The sequence below is a fragment of the Malurus melanocephalus genome, unplaced genomic scaffold (genome assembly GCF_030028575.1).
Source record: "Malurus melanocephalus ecotype Western Australia unplaced genomic scaffold, MMel_1.1 scaffold_132, whole genome shotgun sequence".
NCBI classification, from domain to species: Eukaryota; Metazoa; Chordata; class Aves; order Passeriformes; family Maluridae; genus Malurus; species Malurus melanocephalus.
Genome location: NW_026623364.1, coordinates 1824412 through 1844030, shown reverse-complemented (window position 1 = coordinate 1844030; position 19619 = coordinate 1824412). Strand labels below are relative to the sequence as shown.

General features: G+C 41.5%; 1 protein-coding gene across 4 annotated transcripts in view; it reads left to right on the top strand.

Moving 5' to 3' along the window:
* Window positions 1–19619, top strand: part of PAX3 (paired box 3) — a 75235-nt gene that overhangs the window by 35973 nt on the left and 19643 nt on the right. For 2 of the 4 annotated variants that reach the window (XM_057370775.1, XM_057370774.1), the window contains exon 5: window positions 14634–14833. In XM_057370775.1, coding sequence (XP_057226758.1) covers window positions 14634–14833 — 200 coding nt within the window. Of the gene's footprint in view, window positions 1–14627; window positions 14834–19619 lie in introns of all 4 variants that reach the window. The other 2 variants (XM_057370773.1, XM_057370772.1) reach the window with 1 other exon arrangement.

The following is a 19619-nucleotide window of genomic DNA, read 5'->3' as shown; positions in this document are numbered from 1 at the left end:
TTCTAATTCTTTCTCCCTAATTATGGTTGCAAAAATTAACTGAATAAGAACTTGAATTTATCAGACAGAATTAGGACTTTATCATGTTCCTAATGAAGCTTATGGCAACATTAGTTTACTACAAGATGGTGCCCACTAAAATAATAAACAATTACTTTAAAAGAGGAAAACAACTGAATGCCAATTAAGACAAGCATCAGAATGAAAATGTTCCATTTTTCCACTGTGCAGAGAATGATTTGTGGCCAAAGGATTACTTTTGAAATTGTTTTGAATTCTGCCCTTTAATTTATTAAATGAATCTTTCTTAGGAACTTGATTGCTAATTCGCTTTAATTTAGAAAAGCCCCACTGTCTTTGGATGTAGGCAGAGCCCTCAGGGGTCTATAAAACTGTCAATAGGGCTGTTAATTTGGCTTTTCTTTTTTTCTTATGGCTTAGAGCTTAATTGTGAGAGCTGGGAAGATGCCAYGGTTTTGGTTTGCAGGGACTCAAACAGTGTCTTATGGGTTTCAGATCCCATCAGAAGTTATAGAAACCCTCCTGCTGCTGCTGACATGCCAAGCTGGAAAAGCTGCAAAAATCTGGGGAGCAAACCTGGGGTTTGTTGAAAGTGAGTCCCACCTGGTTTTCATGCTGGAATTGGAGATGGACAAGAACCAAGTCACTCACTCTAAATATCCCTCAGCTTTGGGCGGGTCTGGATCCTGATCAGGATCTGAACTTTTTGTGCCTTAGGCTTGTCYCTAATTGAATCCATGCAAAACCAGACATTTCACATGACTTTGATGCAAAACCATAAATAGGCCCATTTTTTATTCAAAACTAGGTCCAGGTTTACTTAGAAAGATCACAAACCTCCTACTGAACCTTGATGGTCCCAGATTATAATGAAAATTGAAGTCTCCAATACAATAACATTCCTGGAGGGAAAGATGCTTGATTTTTGTCTTTCTAGTTAAATGGGTTACTGTTGTGAGGCAGGCAATGATGTCCCACTTGCTGCAAGTTRGACAGAAGATGGTCTAGACCCTTCCTTACACAAACCATTGCTGTAATTAACTGTCTTGGGTTATATCCTGATAAAAAAAAATCTTGGTGGTACTTCTAGTGGTTTTGTGTCTTATGTAGAACAATATAGGAATAATTCTAAGTGATAMGGGATTAAAAATACAAAACAAAGTGTGGAAGCTTAGAAGAGATTTTGTTTGGATTGAAACACTTTTTGCAAGCTCTTTTCCTGAGCAGTCAAATTGGGAAAAAAAAAAATCTGGATTTTTGAATTTTGCAAAACAATTTTTGTGTTTGAAGGAGATTTTCAAAAAGTACAAGGATTTTGGCAGTACAAATTCTGGTACTTGAGCAGAACCGCGTGACTATTATTTAATTTTGATGACAGATGCAGGCTCTTCTTTGAAGATCCCAATCTGAGCATTCACTGTGAAGTTATCCACTGTACATATTGGTTAATCTGTTTATATGTGATCATATATGTTAGAATTAAGTGAGTGTTCATCAGAACACGGCCTGGGTCAGAGTTTCTTTGTAAGATGTTGTTTGGTAACTGCCCTTAGACTGTGATTTGGAAAGTCTGACTGGACTGTCTGAATAGGTAATTGTCACTGAAAACATCAGAAATGTTTCCAGGCCATCTGTCACTCAGCCACTTGTTGTTATTTGTATTGCTATGGTAAACAGGAGMCCTGATCATGGACTGCCACTGTCTGGGAGCTGTATCAACACAGATCTTGGGATTTCTCTGTGAAAAGGACCTAATGGTGTAAGCATGTGAAGGTGCACAGACATGTTTAGACTTTTAAGTAGATATGGAGGCTCTTGAGCTCTATGATGAGCAGTGGTCCCAGCTCATTGGTACCCAAACTGCAGCAGATGTTGGCAAGCTGTCACAGCAGTGAAGCCCCTCTAGAATTCCTGTCTAATTTGATGTCCTTTGGGACAACAAATGTTCTAAAMTTCTACTGTGAGCCCAAAGGCACAACATTTATGTGCTACCAGGGACAGAGGAACACAGATTACTTGGCCRACAGTAGATAAAGCCAAAAAGTCCATTACCTTCATAGGGTAGCCCTCTTGCATTTGTTTCTGTGGTTTGTGTTTCCCTTGGGCAGAATTAAACCTGGGACCCTGGATCACCCTGCCCTGCTTGCCTAACAATGAAAAGGAAGCCACTTGGAAAAGCTGCCCAGAGCTGGTTTCTCCGTTGATCTGGGTTTTCCTTTGCGGACACAGGAGGCTGGCTGGCAGTGTGCAGCTTTTATTCTTTTCTGTCTCTCTGCTATTGTGCAGAGTTCRCTCTGGCAGGCTCCCCCTGGATGCATCTGGGGCATCTGTCAGGCCCCTCCGTCGGGCTCTGTCCGGCTGGGTTGCAGGCCAAGTTTTGACTTCCTAATCTGTATTAACCACTTTGATGTGGCTCTCAGCAGGGTTTGACCTAAAGCAGACAGAGAATCGCATCTCACAATCCATAGGCTATGAATTGAAGAAAAAAAATTAGCATTTTAAAAATTTGCTGTCAAATAAAAAGAAAGAGCATGATTTTTGCTGAAATTCAGTTGGGTTTGAATGCTTGTCTTTTCTAAGCTTCCTAGAAAAGCCCACTAAAACATGAGCTGCTTGTTTGCATAGGCAGGGAAGGCGGCTGTGTGCTAGTGGTTGCTGTTCTTCTAGTGCTCATCACAGAGGTATTTCTCTTTCAGACCGGATTTACAAGATGAGGTATGGCTTGTATGCAGTCATACTCGAACTCCCATTTTAGGAGCTGTTATGTTTTKATATGGTGGCTGGAAAATGCCAGGTACTCTGGAGAGTCTGCTTTCAAGGAGCCCTCTTGTTCTTGAATGTATTATGACATTTTCAGGAGAAATTAGAAACAAGAACTACTTTTATTCCCACCTGAGAAAGCTCTGTCATTTCATGTTTTGTGATGGAGATATTAGGATTCTCACTGTGATGTTCCTGGGCTGCCAGCACTGCATGTATGAGTCTGTGCAGGCTGGGGTGCTCTTAGCAAGAGGAAGAGAAAAAAGGGCTCTGCTGAGTGGTGCCATAGAACAGGGAAGGCAAGATGAAGCAGGAGCCAGGATTTTTATAAAGCTTCTCCCAGATCTTCTGCTTTTCCCTGAAATGTTGAGGACCTCTGGGGAAATACAGAAAATCTCTAAATAGATGCTATCAATTAACTCTACAGCCTAACAATTTAAGATAGCTGATTTTACAGAGATGAAAGATTGTAGCTAAGAAACTAGGCATTTTAACTTTTCTGAATTCATCTGTTTGCATTTTGGCAGGTTTTTTTTTCCTTAATTTTAAACATTGCAAATCTGATTTAGGGCCACTTTCACAGTTATCTTTGAGAATTTGCCCTATTTCTGGAGGGTGAAAACCCATCAGTTTTAATGAAACYATTGATTTTCAGTGTATGGGATATCATCTTAAACTGTGCTCCTCTTCATGCTCAAAAAAAACCCCCACAGGCAGTTTCATTGGGTTCCCCATTTGGGTAAAARGAACTAAATTTAAAACCTCGTGTCTTCTGAGTGTGGGCATTCTTGATGCCTGAGGGTGAATGAGGGCTACATCTGAGCCTTAGAGACTGGATCCAAAGACCACTGACACAATGTGATTTGCATTTAATACTGGGAATGTAGAACTAGATTCTTCAGAGTCTTTTTCTTTGGGAATGGCAAGGAGTAAATGAGTTATAGCATGTGTGGCTTTGTACCTTATATATCACTAAATACTCTCTGTTTAAACAATCATGTCACTTTAAGTCATTGAAATTCTGGGTGCTTATGTTGTAGGGACACTGGGAGAGGGTAAAAGGGAAAAAGAAAATGATTGAAAATACATTTTGTAATGTTAGTGTCCAAGCAAAACCTGCAGGACTCAACAGCAGGCATTCTGCCACTTCTGCTGTGTGGGAATGGTGAATAGCTAAGAGAAGCCAGAGTGTTTATCTCACAAAATATGGTGCAGAGTTACTTTTTCAGTTTTTGGGGCTGCTAATAATTCAGAGAGACAGTTATAAATTGSTTAATATATGTAGAGGTTTCAAAGATGGTGATATTAAGTATATGTCTATTTAGTCAAATAATTTTTGACATCTCTACTGTTAGGCATTTACCAGCAACMATCGTTCCTGTAGGTTTTCAAGAACATCTATCAGCATCTGTCAACAAGCAGTAAATGAGAGCAAATGTATGGGAATTACACATGTCTGGATCCAGAGTGACTCCCAGCTGGCACATTTTCCATGCTGTAAAGGTGCTGTGGGGCTGGCTGCAGCCCAGCACAGCCCATCACTCCCTTTCATTTACTGCTTGAGGTCGGCTGGTGCTGAGCTTTTGTCTGTTTATTTGTTTTGGACTGAAAAAATGTGAGATTTTTTTGGAATTTAAGCTCTCCATGTTTTCTTGAAACAGATAGCAAGATACCTTGCTTTGTCATTAACAAACCGAATCTGTTATTAACAAAACCATCACCTTAGAGCATTGTGCGTGTACTTTATTTTCTCATGCTTGTTTAGTGCCTGTACTATGGTCAGGTGACATCTGTAAACTCCAGTAGCTTTTGTGGGGTTGGTAGGAGACAGTCCCTGGGAAGTGTAATTAAAGGATGATGGCAGGAGCTCGTGGGCRTGCAAAGCTCACAGGATGAGGAACAAGGAGCATCTGCAGGTGACCAGCTCTTGGATGGCTCAAGGTAATTACTGTAACARCATTCCAGGCACTCGAATGAATGAAACAGCATTGTGTGCTCCAGGGAGCCTTGGGCACAGAGTCCTGCACCTCCCCATGCTGGCACCCAAGGCAGGGGCTGGAATGAGAAACCCCACAGGAAACAACACAAAGAGGTACCGAGCACCCTGCTGCTATCCTGTTGTAGGGTCCTTTTATCCCAAACACTGGAACAACCATAAAGGCAGGGGCTGTCTTTGACCAGCGGGACTGGAGGRCTCAGTACCCAGTAGGACCAGGTTTCATGACAGAAGATGATGGATTTTGAGGTCAGCACCCCAATTCTTATGTAACTGTGATGGAAGTGACCTAGAGTTACTAACTTCCAGCTTTGGCTGGAGTAGATAGCATCTTGGAAAATCAATCATAGGAAAAATGTTTGATGAAGAATATAAACTATTTTCATTGACTGAAATCTGAAAAGTGGAGAAAAAAGTCAGTACTTCTAGTTTTCTCTCACAAAAGTCTCCTGCAAAGTTAAGTGATTTCTAGAGGAAATGGAGTGTGTTCAAGGACAAAATCCAAYATTCTGTTTAAGAAAAAGAAATCTTTGGAAATATTTTGGCCATTCCAAGTCCTGAAAATGATAAATAGAGAGTCATATAATTCAGTGTACCTCTGCAGTGAGTAAAAGTGGCTTGAGGGGTGGTCTGGCTGCAGCTGTGKCTTTAAGAAGAGATGATAAACTTGATTTCCCACTGAGACTTTGAGGACTGTAATCATGACATGGAGATGAAGCTATCTACAGCAGCTTGCTCTGCCAGTGTTTGTTTGGAATCAAGGATGTTATTAATTCAGGTGCTAGAAGTGGTTGAGAGAAATAGGAAGTTTATTAAAACATTTTTTTTAACCATCTGTACAGTTTCTGTTTTCTTCAAAAATGTTTTAGCAGTACTACAAGTGGAATCAGTGAAGCAATGCAGAGCTCTTGTTAAAAAATACTTGTAATCTTTTTCAGTCTTGGTGTGTCCAGTAGTTTGATCAGCTCATATAACTTTTGGAGTTCTGTTTGCATGGTGTTGCTGCAAAGGATTAAAGCAAATATAATATATAGGTTTTTTTTTTTTTCTTCTGAAAAATCCATGCTGTTTTACACAATTGAGAGATTGCTGACAACTCAATTATTTTCAGWGCTTTAACTCACTAATACAGTCACATTATTTATCCAGAGACTCCTTCATTTGCTTTATTTAATTTCTCAGCTGGCAAATTCCATCTCCCAGGATACTCAATGTTTTCAGTCTTAATTGGTTACCAATCACCTCTTCCATCAGCTGATAGCAGCTTGATGATGCCAATCCCTTCTTAATATGTTTTGGGATTTCTGCAAGGGACATCTCACTTTCCTCTGAAGTCTCCCTGTCTTACATGAAAATATCACCTAAAATATCAGATTCTGAAAGTTTCCTGGGAGAAAATATCATTTGGATTTGCGTATGAATGCAAATCACTCTTTTTTCTAAATGTATGATGCAAAGTTGTTCTTTAATCCCCTGGAAGTTTTTCCTTGAGCTGTCTCGGTGTTTATAAGTGAAAAGACAAGATGTTGCAATACTTAAATACAGCGCTGGTGTTCTCAGCATTACCAGGGATGCTCCCTGCGGGAAGGGCTGGAAAAAACCCCCAGATGTGGGCACTCGTGAGCTCCCGGTGAAAAACAACGGGCTGTGCCTTTGCCTCCTGCTCCCGCTTCGTGCAGAGCTGCTCGGAGCGGTCGGGCTGTGCTCAGAAGCCGGCGCGGGTGGCTCCCAGCCCGGTGACGCTCCGGTTGTGCCGGACGCTCCGGTTGTGCCGGACGCTCCGGTTGTGCCGGACGCTCCGGTTGTGCCGNGACGCTCCGGTTGTGCCGGACGCTCCGGTTGTGCCGGACGCTCCGGTTGTGCCGGACGCTCCGGTTGTGCCGCTCCGTGCCCGGGCTTTGCCCCCTTGGGCTGTCTCAGCGCCCTTTGCTGGACTCTTCCTGGATCTGCCGGGAAAGGTGGGAGAGATTGAGCAAGAGGCAAAGCTTGYCTGGATCCAGCTTTGCTCTTATGCTGTGGAAACAGCAGGGTAGTCTTTTGAGGCCAGTGAATGGAAACTCTACACAGTCAGAGAGGCAGTCTTGGCTTTGTGGGGAAAACTGCAGCAATTTAATTTTTATTTAGTCATTAAACCTGAGCTAACCCTTATGTGGATACCAACTTCTGAAACCGCAGGGAAACCTCCCACAGGCTACATGACTTTAACCAAATCACATTACTTATGTGGCTTTTTTTTAATTTTTTTTTTTTATTTTTTATTTATTTATTTTTTTATTTTTTTTTTATTTTTTCCTCTCCAGATAGTGCAGCTGTTCAGGTAAATCTGGTTTAGAAGATGGTCTCCCTTTTTGCCCTCCCCTGGGCAGCTTCCTGGACTATACCCAACTATACTCATGCATGTGTGTGTACTCTCTGTACCATAGGATCTATGTGCTAGCAGCAGYTCTTTTATATTTAGTTTCTAATGTAATTATAATTCCAATAATAATTATAATAGTAGTAATAATGATAATAATAGTAGTAATTATGATAATGATAATAGTGATGATAATAATAGTAATAATAATCATCATCCCCCAGYGCAAATTTACAGCAGTGAAAGTTGGGATCAGACCCACATGTAAAGCCGTTAAGTACTTTAACGTTGTATCAACAAAGCAAATCTCTTTTTGGCAAAGGAGGTGGGGGAATAAGAAGAGATTTTTGTAGTTGTATTTGCAGTTTCCTTTTCCCTTCTTTTCACTTTAGAAATTCTTTATCCTTTCAGGCACAGTTGAGAATTAGCCATTTATTCTTAGTGCTGGCGATGCAGTCTTTGATATTTAAAATGGAATGTGTTCCTTTTTGATGCTCTGTGGTTTTGAATGAAGTACATGCTAGCAGATTAATGGTGCAGAACAGTTAGACACTGGGCATATTTTTTCTTTCCATATTATTTCATCATTCAAAAAAAATGAAATAATTTTTTTTAAAAAAGAGGAGCCTGTGAATTGTCTATTGTTTATGCGGTGAAATTGTTTTCACAGTGTTGTCATTCTCTTCTAAGCTGAAATCATTGAATAGCTATGAGCTGTCACATTTTTTGTCACTTATAACTGCATCAAGCTGTGCTGACAAAATGTCCCTGCATAACTGTTAATATGCATTGTCATTTTAAGCATGAAACAGTTTAGCTAATGATTTATCTCTTATAATGCAGCACTTGGGGCAGCTGTATGATTTGTCTCTTTAGCAAGTCAAGTAATTTCTTTAACAAAATGTTAAGCACAGATGGGCCATAGCCTGTCAGTTAACCATTATTGTGCATGCATCTGCTTGCCTTCAATGCACTGTTTTATGTATTCAGCCACTTACTTAGGCACAGTTCTCTGAAAAGCGGAACCTACTCTGATTGGCAAATAAAATGTTCATTTGTCTCTTCTTCCTATTGTTTTGTTTTGGTAACACATGTCAGCAGCTCAATTACCCAGTTCATTAACAGCTCCCAGTGGACATGATGGCCAACCCATGATAAGGAGGGCGATTGTGGCACATATGGTCAATAATAGCCTGTCTCTTGGTAATTGTAAATAAAAGTCACTGTTGGCCATTTCCTTTTACTGCAGCTACTGTTTTCCTTTTCACTTTGCCGTACAAAGCACATTTCTCTATGTGAATCAGCCCAAACAAAATAAAAATACCATCCATTTCTCTCAAGAAGATAACTTTTATCACTGCTGTGGTGGTTGTTTCCTTTCTGTTTTGACTTTCCAGCTTAGAGCTCACAGGATATGGGCTTSCTATATTCCAATTCCAGCAACAGATTAATTGCTCTTATTAATCAGTTCACTTAAATAGCAACATATTTTCTCAACATTTCTCTCATTCTCTCACTGCAGATTTTTTAAAAGTGCCTGTGGAGTTTAAAAAAAGCCATTTAAATTTTTTTTGTAAGTATGCCCTTTACAAATAGCAGTGGTTTTCAAAGGAGTAATTGAAGTGTGACTTAATCCTTGYTAGATGAGTGATATTCCTGTCTGGAACAGAGGCTTTCTTTTTGGTTTAGTTTCTCCTTCTTTGATATATCATGGTCAAAATGCCAGTAGAAATGTACTAGACACTCTGTTGCTTTTGAGCAAGATTGAGAATTTCTTTATATATTTGCTGATCCTAAATTTTCACTTTTGATAGGAAAATGGAAGCATGTAGAGCATTAGCATGTTTTATCGTAACCTTTCTGAGAAATCTTTTGTGGCTGCTTGTTTCGTTCTTTGTTTCTTGAAAGTTGCTTTTGCTTTTGCTTTTCCTCTCAAAGGAGTCCAGTTGATAACAAGTTTTGTGCTGTGACTTAATAGCATGAAACTTGTGGTGTCCAAATCTCCCTTCTGTCCTCTTGCCCCATGGATGCTGAAGCACAGAAAATGAATGTTGAATTGGATAAAATTGCAGCTCTGAGTCTCAGTAATGTTGCCCAAAAGTGCTTTGGTGGGGGCACCAGAATCTGAAATTCAGGGGTGTTTTTCTGATCCTTGCAGTATGCTTTATCTTGGATAAACACGGCATTCAGTTGTGGTGTCTAAAGAGCTCACAGGTGGCTGAGGGGTGACTCTGGACCCTGAGCTTGTCCCCCGCTGCCTGCCATATTCATAACTAATCTGTAGTCTCCTCCCCGGGCTGCAGGCACTCGGGGAGTTGTTGAGTGTCACAGTTTATTTGTCCTGGTTTGATTAGCACAGACCTGGCAGGGCGTATTTTCTTTTTAATGGCTCCTTGCTGAGACAGTGAGGTTTTGGGAGGAGGAGGAGGGGAGGGGGGAGCCTGGCATCATGTTTCCCCAGGCAAACACAGAAAAATGAAGGGCTGATGTGCTGGAAGGGAGAGAGGTGGTTGGCTCCAGAGTCTTTGTTATATTTTGTATGGTTAGAAGAACCTGGCCCTAAACAGGACTGCAGAGAGGGAAGGAGAGAGGGGGGGCATGAAATAAAGTGCTGTTTTATCTTCCTGTGGACTTTATTTTGATGAAGAAAAGGATGCTTGGTGTGTTTCTATCCTGCTGACTGYTGAAAACCAGCTGCTGAAAGCCTACCCAACACAAACAAGAGTCCAGGCAGGAATGCCCTGCTGGCCACCTACTGCTGSTCSGGGCTGTGGTGTTGAGCCARCACCAGARGTGCRTTTGGGGAGCGCCTCTGACACCCCCATGCTGGGGCAGCTCTGCTGCTCTCCCTCCCTTTCCTCCTCAATTCCACCGCAGTGTGACGGAGGGCTGCKTGCGAACCCCTTACCTCTTAAGTTGGAGGGACGCCTCCAGGTGCGGAGGTTTGGGGAGGGGGAGCTGGATTAACCCCTGCTGTGCATCCCCTTCACCCGGGCTGCCCTCCCCAGCCCCCCGGCCCGCYGCCCCCGCCTCCACGGCAGCCGCCTTTGTGCCTCCCGCATCCTGCCAGGCAGGTGTCAGAGCCCTGAATGCGGGCAAAGGCCCCGCTGATGGATACCACAGATGGAGCGTGGAAATCGGCCCAATAGGCCTCAGCYACAGGCCATTTCATAGGACCCAACAAAAGCCTCCAAATAAGTCAACAAAAATCCCAAAGATCACAAAGAGAAAGTRTCATTTGTCATTTGCTGTGGGTTTGTGTGGGGGTGGCGGCCCCGCTGCACTCCCCTYGCCTGCACCCGAGCAAACACGAGGAGGTCATTCGGGCTGCATGGCTGTGGGGATCAGACAGGCGCCGGCAGCCACCGCTGCCCCGGTGAGCCCCAGGGCCGGCAGTGTGGGCACCCCGATGAGCCCCAGGGCTGGCAACATGGGCACCCCGGTCAGCCTCAGGATGAGCAGAATTAACACCCCAATGAGCCCCGGGGCTGGCAGTGTGGGCACCCTGGTGAGCCCCAGGGCTGGGAACGTGGGCACCCCGGTGAGCCCCAGGGCCAGTAGAATAAATGCCCCAATGAGCCCCAGGGCCGGCAGTGTGGGTACCCCAATGAGCCCCAGGGCTGGCAGTGTGGGCACACCGATGAGCCCCAGGGCCAGCAGAATAAACACCCCAAAGAGCCCTGCAGCTCTCAGAATGAACACCCTGAGGAGTGTGCCATAGCCAGCAGAATGAACACCCTCCTGAGGCCTAGGGCTGGCAGCAGGGACACTCTGGTGAGGCCAGCAGAATAAACACCCCAATGGGCCCCATAGCCCTCAGAATGGACACCCCGGGGAGTCCTAGGGCTGGCAGCCACCACTGCCCCGGTGAGGCCCAGGGCTGGCAGTGGAGGCACCCCAGTGAGGACCAGGGCCAGCAGAATAAAAACCCCAGTAAGCCCCAGGGCCAGCAGTGTGGGCATCCTGGTGAGCGCCAGGGTTGGCAGAATAAGCACCCCAATTGAGCCCCACAAACCTCAGAATGAACACCCTGGGGAGCGTGCCATACCCAGCAGAATGAACACCCTGGTGAGGTCCAGGGCCAGCAGTGTGGGCACCCCAATGAGCCCCACAGCCCTCAGAATGAACACCCCGGTGAGGTCTGGGGCCAGCAGTGTGGACACCCTGGTGAGTCCCAGAGGTGGGGTGGAGTAAGGGGGAGAGCCTGTGAAATAAATCTTGCTTAAATAAAGAACTGAGAAGATGGATGTGTGGAGGGTAGCTAGCTAATAAACCRCTACCCTCTCTGGCCTTTATTATTTTTAATTTTTGTTCATTGGCCTTATTCTCGTGAGATCTGTGGCTAGACAGAATTCATTTTGGCTGTTACACTAGGAGGAAGAGGCTGTATARTATGTTATTAAGAAATGTCACAGTGCATGAAGAGCTGCCAGAGAAGTTTTGCTTCCCTGGGTCACAGGATGATAGCCTCTCCATGATAACCTCTCTGCCTGCCTCTGTCAGGTGCACAGAGCTGCAGCCCTAATGCATGGGCTTTAAATGGTTGTCATGTTATTGTTATTTAATTATTCAAATGAAATGTCTTGCTGAGAGGAAGAACAGTCCACAGAATGACCTCTTGTGTGTCATTTTGTTGTTCAGTTTCTGCCCTGATGTGTGTATTTACAATGTTTGGAAATGGGAGGTTGCAGAACTCCAGGTGACTGGGTGTGATACTGAGAAGTGGGGTTTTGCATTTTGTGGGGACAATTGACATGCAGCATTTCCTTAGGCCACCAGATAGGTCATGAGTGGTTAASGGACAAATAATTTCTCTTTAATTCTGTAATTCCTTTTAAAATTAAACTTCATGAATTAGCTACTGGTGGTGCTGTTGGCTGCCTTTCCTGTATTGAGCTGTACAGTAAGAGGGGTTCTGGTGATGCCAAGGAGTTCAGTCAAGGAATCTCCCTGGGTACTAAATCTCCTTTTACTATTTATAACTAGAGGGGCTGGAAAATTAAGATCATTAAGACACACGTAAAGGTTAGTGATATGCATGTTTTGTGTCTGTGGAGGTGATGGATGTAGAGATAACCCAGCTTTGCCTGTGCTGAATAATATTTTTGTATATTATGGAAGTTAGTACACAGGTTAGTGAGATAGTGCTTAGAGAGAGGGCAATGCACTGTGGCTATTGAACATATATAAAATAAATATTGCTTTTTTAAAGGYTGAGGTGTATCTGATTTTGTGCTTAGCMAGTACTYTGATTGGTTTCTCACCTATACAAARGTCTAATAATGGTATTTCACTAGGAAAAAAARTTAGAAAAATCTTCCTTGGTGTTARTAATATKTAARAATTCTTTGTAAAAAATAAAACCGATGTAGTTTGTAGCACAGACATGTATCTATCCTTTGAGATTACATTTGTCTGACTTTAACATCACAGAGCAAATAAGGTAAAAGAAGCCAATGATTCCAATAAAGCTGCACACAGCAGCAAGGCCTGGCAAATGGTAATGTAAATGAAAGCAGATAGATATGAAAATAATTTCATTTGTTGATCCCTACATTCGTTTTATTATTTCCTCTTTAAATTCTTGCACTTGTTTACATATATTCCTCCAGACTCTTACTATAGGGTTTTTAAAAATTGTTTAAACCTTTGTACCTTTCATATACTGCTTAATGAAATATAAAATGAAATCAGGATTTCATTTCTGCATTGTCTTGCAGAAAGGAATGAGAGAATAGGAAAGCATCCCACGATTTTGCAAAGTCTTTATAAAACATTTAAAAAAAGATAATGATACTTCCCACTTGGTGAGGAAGTTCCCTTCAGAAATTTAGTATCGCCTTTAAATTGAACTCTTTAAGCTGACTTTTTATGGGCTGGTACATAGATGTTTGAAGAAATTCTACACATAAATGTGGAGTCTGAAAAAGTTCCTGACTTCATAACTTCTTTTTTTTAAAAAAAACTCATTGCCCACAATTAAAGGCAGCTTTTGTCAGAGAAGTTGCTTCCAAAAGAGGCATTTCTGAGCTCTGTTTCAGATCTCATTACACCAGGTATGAGCAGAGTGCAGTGGTAGCCAAAGTGGCCCTGGCTGTGTGGCTGGTGTGCTCTCCTCCACCAGCCTAGCTGAGCAGCAGAGTAGTTCTGCATAAGGTGGATGATTTATATCTGAGAGTGACACTGGGGWACTGTATTTAAAATATCCTATGTTTCTTTTTGTTCCCAAGTGACAGCATGGAGCCATCCTGCAGGGTTATAACTTGGCTGTTGCTGAGAAAGGCAGGCTTGGGACCCTAGATGAGAAGATTTGGGATTTTATGTTAATTTTGGGATACTCTAGWTTACCTCTTTAATAGGGACTGAACTTGAACTGATTAGGATAGGATGTTTGTGCTGATTCTCCTTTGTTCTAGAGAACAATATTCTCAAGAATGAGAACCTCTTAGTCCAGTCTTACTTGGGGCAAACCTTCACTGCAAGTGAGGCTCTGGGAATTGCATGTTTGCTCAGTATATTGTTGCTGAGATCCACAGGAGTTTCTCTTTGTGTGTGTTGTGTCCAAGATATTGATGCTGTCTGGAAAATGAGGATACCTTTCACAAAAGAGCTGCTGGTCTAGCAATAATTGTGATTTTTTTTCCATATGGAGAAATTAATAAACTTTTCTGTTGAATTGTCTAAAAAAGGACTTTGCATTTTTCATGCTCTAAGTAAACAGATTAGGTGTATTTATGAGCTCAAACAGCTTGAGTGAAATTGGAAATGTAAGATAGCTAGAAATGAACGCAGTGGGATGCTTCAGCTGGAGCTTGAGAAACAGTTTGMCTCCAAATAGATTACATTAAAAGGATTATATTAAATCAATGTCTATATCAATAATTTCTTTGGCATTRTTGAAGCTGTAGCAGTAAAGGTTTTATTCCCATTGAACAAGCAGTTTCAACATCACTGGGGAGTGTCTGCCCTCTTTAGGTGGTTTCCCTTGAAGACTCAGGCAAGAAGGAATGCTGGTTGCCTGGACAGCAGCTGATGCAAGTGAAGACTGGCTTTGAATGTCTACTTTTTTGGTTCATTRCCCTTTGCTGGAGAATATGGTTGGGTACTGGAAGAGGCTCTGCTGCCTTCAGAGTTATAGCTCTGGGGTTCAGCTGTAGCAGGAGTTCACTTGATTGCCAGGGAAATGCTGCCAGGACCTGACTGTCCCTGTTTGTGACCTCACTATCTCCATGCCTGTGAAGTCCAGAGTTTCTATAATGATTTCTTTATAAACTGCTGATTGCAAGAGTTGGTAGCCCCCTCCASGGTCATGGTCATGATCTATGTAGTTTGTTTCTCGCTGACTTTCTTTAAGTTTTGACCAGAACTTAAGGTGTGTGTGGGGCCTTTAGTCCAAGACAGCTTCCATAGAAGAGGATGTCATTGACTGATTCAATAATTTGCTGTTCCTTCTCCTTAACTAAAATTAATTTTTGCCTATTTTTCTTTTTTGAGCATCAGCACCTCAGTCTGATGAAGGCTCTGACATCGATTCTGAACCAGATTTACCTTTGAAGAGAAAGCAGCGTCGCAGCAGGACRACCTTCACAGCAGAACAACTGGAAGAGCTGGAAAGAGCTTTTGAGAGGACACACTACCCTGACATTTACACCAGGGAAGAACTTGCTCAAAGAGCCAAACTCACAGAGGCTCGTGTCCAGGTATGTGTTCACAAGCTGCCTAATAAAAGGGGTTTCTTTTTGTGTTATCGTGTGAGTCCTTTATATTCTTACATGATCCTGTTCTGGAGTAGAAGGAAAATGTTAAATGACATTGTTTACAGCTGTGGGGTTTTTACATCTGTGCATGGATGTGGGTTTACAACTGTTTAAGAGAAGTGCTTTGAAAAAGCTTTTGCATATTCCCCAGTAATTGTTCCATACTGGCCATGAATATAATACTGAATCTTTGGAGAAGAAGAAGGTCTGATATCCCCATTTGCATGTTTTATGCATTTGACAGCTCTCTGCATGTAACCAGGTCAGCTGTTGTGCTAGTTTATGGTTATTTACCTGATTTCATCTGTTGTTGTCTGGGTCTTTCAGGCATTAACAGAAGTTATTAAATTAGTTAATTARCTAATTAGTTATTAGTTATTATTAACAGAAGTTATTAATTAGTTATTAAAGTTAATTAAAGTACAGAAAAACATTTTTTTAAAGGACAATTTGTCTACAGAGCCATGCAAGTGAGCAAGGTGGCTGGTACAGTATTTTCAGCTCACTTTTAGGTTAGATTTCAAATCTGATTTGGTATAAACATTGTAATATCTCTTTTATCCCCACTGTAAGTTTAATTCAAAGAAAATAAATCCTCAAATAACTAGGAAGTCTTCACAGCCCCAAGTAGATCTGTATTGTCTAAAACAAGCTAGTGTACTAGAGCAATATCATAGAGTTGATTTAAATTTTTAAAAAATATGAACCTGGATTTTTAGCTGTCTAAACCCAGTAAAATAGCAGCCAAATCATTCTGGAATAAACTCCCAGMGTTCAAGTTTAGATTAGGACTTATCCTGTTCAATGTCAAAAAACACATCCTGTGAAAAGTTTAATACTGCAGGCAGAATCTTCTGCTGCTCTTTCACTATTTGACATCTATGAGTCATTGGGAAAAGTACATCCCATTTAAATCACTCTGTGTTGTGAGTGTTACTAAGMAAATRTGTGGTTGGGTGATAAGCAAAATGTAGAAGATTGTGATCTAACAAAGGAGGGGAAATGAGTGGTGATTTGTGGTCTAACCAAGGATACAGGTGAATTTGGTTTCTTTGGTGAAACTCTATTATGTTTTGACCTTTGAAACTCAGCCTGAGGCATTCAGACTCTACAAACTGAAATAAGCAATACAAAATACCCCTCTGACTTTTTAAGATGATCATGCCTATTGCAGCATGGCTGTATTATTGAGCATCTGAATTGAAAGGCYCAGACTTTTTCAGTTTTACCTGCTAAATGTTTTTGCAGAAGACTTCACACCACATTTCTTGTAAGTGTTTGTTATGACTGTGGGAGAAAATCAGATGTGTGGATGAATTTGTCTGGAAGGCAAACTCAGTGGTGCATGACTCTTTTCTTAACATGTTTACTTAGTGAAATGCTTGCAAAACAGCTTTGTATATAGACTTTGGCCAGGTAATACTAAATCGAGCCCTGGGAATCATTTGCACACAAACATAATAAAGATAATTTGCCTCACAAGTGTTCTAAGCAAGACGAATGGGATCTTGGATATGATGTTTTGGTCTATGTTAGCTGCAGTGGAAAAATACGATAAAATGAAAAAAGACCTTGTTCATGTTTTTCTAAATCAATGACCCACAGCTAGAAGAAAAGCAGAACTCTCATTAACATAACAGCTGTCTTAATGTGGCTTTAACCCTGTGACTTTTTACATTCCTCATGGCTTCCTTGGTTCCCTTGAGATGCATCCTGTCTCACACCACTCATATGATCTACAGCCTTACGAATTCCCCAGTACTTCTGACATGGATATTTTACCTAACCCAGCATGGAAGAGAGTTCCCAGTCAATCAATGATTAAAATACCAGAACAAAACCTTTCTGGATTAAAGATGAGCTGGGCTTGAAGTAACCAGCCTGTGGGCAGTTTCCTAGTGCACTCCATCTGTCTGGTACCCTTGAAGGCTGGCAGAGTGATTTAGCAGTGGATTAAGGGATACAGGATTTGCCTTATCAGCATTCAGCACCTCTCTATAGCCCCTTAAAATAGCCACGTATGATGGGCATGAAATAAAAGACGACCTGTGAAAAGAAAATAACCCTAAGAGACTCGAGGCTGAGAGGGCTGGATAGCCATACTGAAGTAGCATTCAAGCTTTCTTAGTCACACTTCTTTTTTGGTAACAGTATGACAGAGATCAGAGATACCAAATTTTATATGGATATAAACACAAAGATCTCTTTGACTGCTTCCCAATAAAGCATCATCTAAAAGAGCTGGCTCTTTGTGGCCTCAATCCAATTGAGCCCAGAATTATTTTTTTTTTTTTTCATTTGGAGTTGTAAGGTCCAGTTTTTAGAGTTGTTTTATATTGTCTAGGTAGTTATTTAGTTGATTACAACTGGATCAACYTTGCTATTCCCTCAGTCCCTCTGTGTAGCACTTGCATCTCATGTTTTGTTTTCTCTACCCTGCCACCCCYGGCTTCCCCTTCCCTTCTGTTCCCTGAGGCTGTCTATTACTCTTGTGAAAGGAAGAGTCTTAAACCACTGAACCATGTTTTTTTTCACTTTCTCACAGCTGAAGGGTAACCAAATGCAGCACAACCTCTCCTGCTGCCCCTTCCAAGGGCACTTGCTCTTCTCTGCATATTACGTGCAGAAGGATGGAGATACTTCTTTGGTTGTGTGCATTTATCAGATACAATTCAGAAAGGGAAGCAGAGTTTCAAAGRAGGATCCTTCATTTATAAATAAAAAAATAGTAATGCTCTGGAAATGTGAAGTTAAAGATTTACACRTTTTGAGTAAAAATTGCAACCTTGCAGAGCTTGACCGGTCCAGTTTAAAACYTCATTAAAAAACTTCATTAAAACCACCATTTAGTTGCAGTGCAGGCCCTTAAGGTCTGTGGCCTGTTTTTACTGACAATCTGARGGCAAGTTTGAAAAGTGGATTTTTCTTCAGTGTAGGTCAAAGACTCTTTCTGAAGTTCAGAGYGGTGGAGTTTTCTGTAATAAATGATGCCTAAGGAATGAAGTGGGTAGTACTTTTTCTGGCCACCTGTGGTTCCCACATCAGGCTCATTTTTAGGCCTGGATGAGCTGGGCAAGCTTTGGCAGCATCTTGGAGYCTGTTTCAGATAAATGGTGGAGAATGTTTACGTCAATCTTTTGGCAAACAATTTTAAGATAAGGTTTAGGTTTGTCCTGTGGCCAGCCAGGAGCCTGCCTTGGCCAGTAGAGGCTGGCCATGCAGGCAAATCTTTTGGGGCTGTGTGTTGATGGCAGGCATCCCAAATAGCCAGAAATGTGGTGCGTGAGACTTGTGTTTTGGACCATGTTAAGCAGTGCCCCAGCTGTATGGATCCTTGGGGCAGGAGGCCYTGCTGTGAGAAGCAGCTGGCACATGGCCTTCCTGTTTAACTCCAAAATGCAATGGGAAAAATTTGTTTGGATTCTTTTTTGTCCATGAATAATGGTGAAAAAGTAGGGCAAGTCAGGAAGAATTCTGAATTATGACTATTTCCCACCCTGAAGAACTTCTTCTCAGCCAAGTCCCAGTTTTAAACTGCTTTGCTTGAAAACTTTAAAGAAAAAAAAAGTTGTTTATCAACAGAGCATGTCTGAAATTTTAGGCAGATCTCTCCAGGCTATTAGCGTGAATTGAATGTTCCCATGTCAAACTTGTATTCAGCTTGTAAGCTGTTGTAAAGACCTTATTATAACTTTAACAAATAAGTCCCAAGAGCTCAGAGGTCTTCAGTAGTTAGAAGACAAATTATTAAAAATATATATTTTAAGTGTTGTGCTTGCATATTATTTTCTTTGTTTCACTGTGGTACAAGGTGGGAAAGAGTTTGGAGGAGTGAGGGGAAAAGTGAGAGAAGTTATGACTCTTGAGGTACTAGTAAGGTTTAAAGGCTCTGAAGTYAAATTTCTCGATTTTAATAGTCTTTTCTCAGTAGAAAACAGTGAAAAGCCCTCCCTGACAAATCACTGGGGAAGAGGAACCTGTGCCAAAAAAAAGTCTTAACCTGTTCTCAGCTCCTCTGAAATGGTTTGAGCCTGTATATTGAACGGCCCAGTCCTATGGGAAGATGGGGCAAAGGAATGTAGGATGGATTCAAGAACATTTAAAACCTTTCAACAGATCTTTATAGTTATTCCTGATGTGGTTTTTGGAGAATTTCTGGTGCTTTTTCTTGAGACTGAACCTCTTGCATCACAAAAAGTCTAAAGAAAGAAAATACTGTGTGCACCCTTGCATTAGATAGCCCTGTAATTGCAGGTCCCCACTCCCCTGTAAAGGGAAAATTCTTATGGGTAAATTAACCAATTGAATTCACATGCAAGACCAAGAGGACATTTTTAAATATAAAGGAAAAGAGGGATGCGATTTCGATTGTCTCTTTCTGCTGCCTAAGGGCCCTAATTAGTGTCACTTTAACTTATAAATATACAGTTTAATTTGCTTATTACTCAATAATTTTCAGAACTATTCAGCTTCTAAGAAACTATTCAGTTTCTTAGAAGTATTTTTGTAGAACTGAGTCAAAGTCTTCTCAAAGAAACCTAAGAAGTCTGAGTATGTTGGGTCGCACTGGGAGGTGGTTGGAAGTCCCCATTCCCTTTAGCACAATCTAGTGGCTTTTTGGTCTGTGTTGTTTTTTGTTTTATTTTGTGTGTGGTGAGTTTGGTTACATTTTAACTTTCTTTGCCTTTTTTTTTGTTTTGGTTTTTTTTGTTGTTATTTTGTTTTTTTT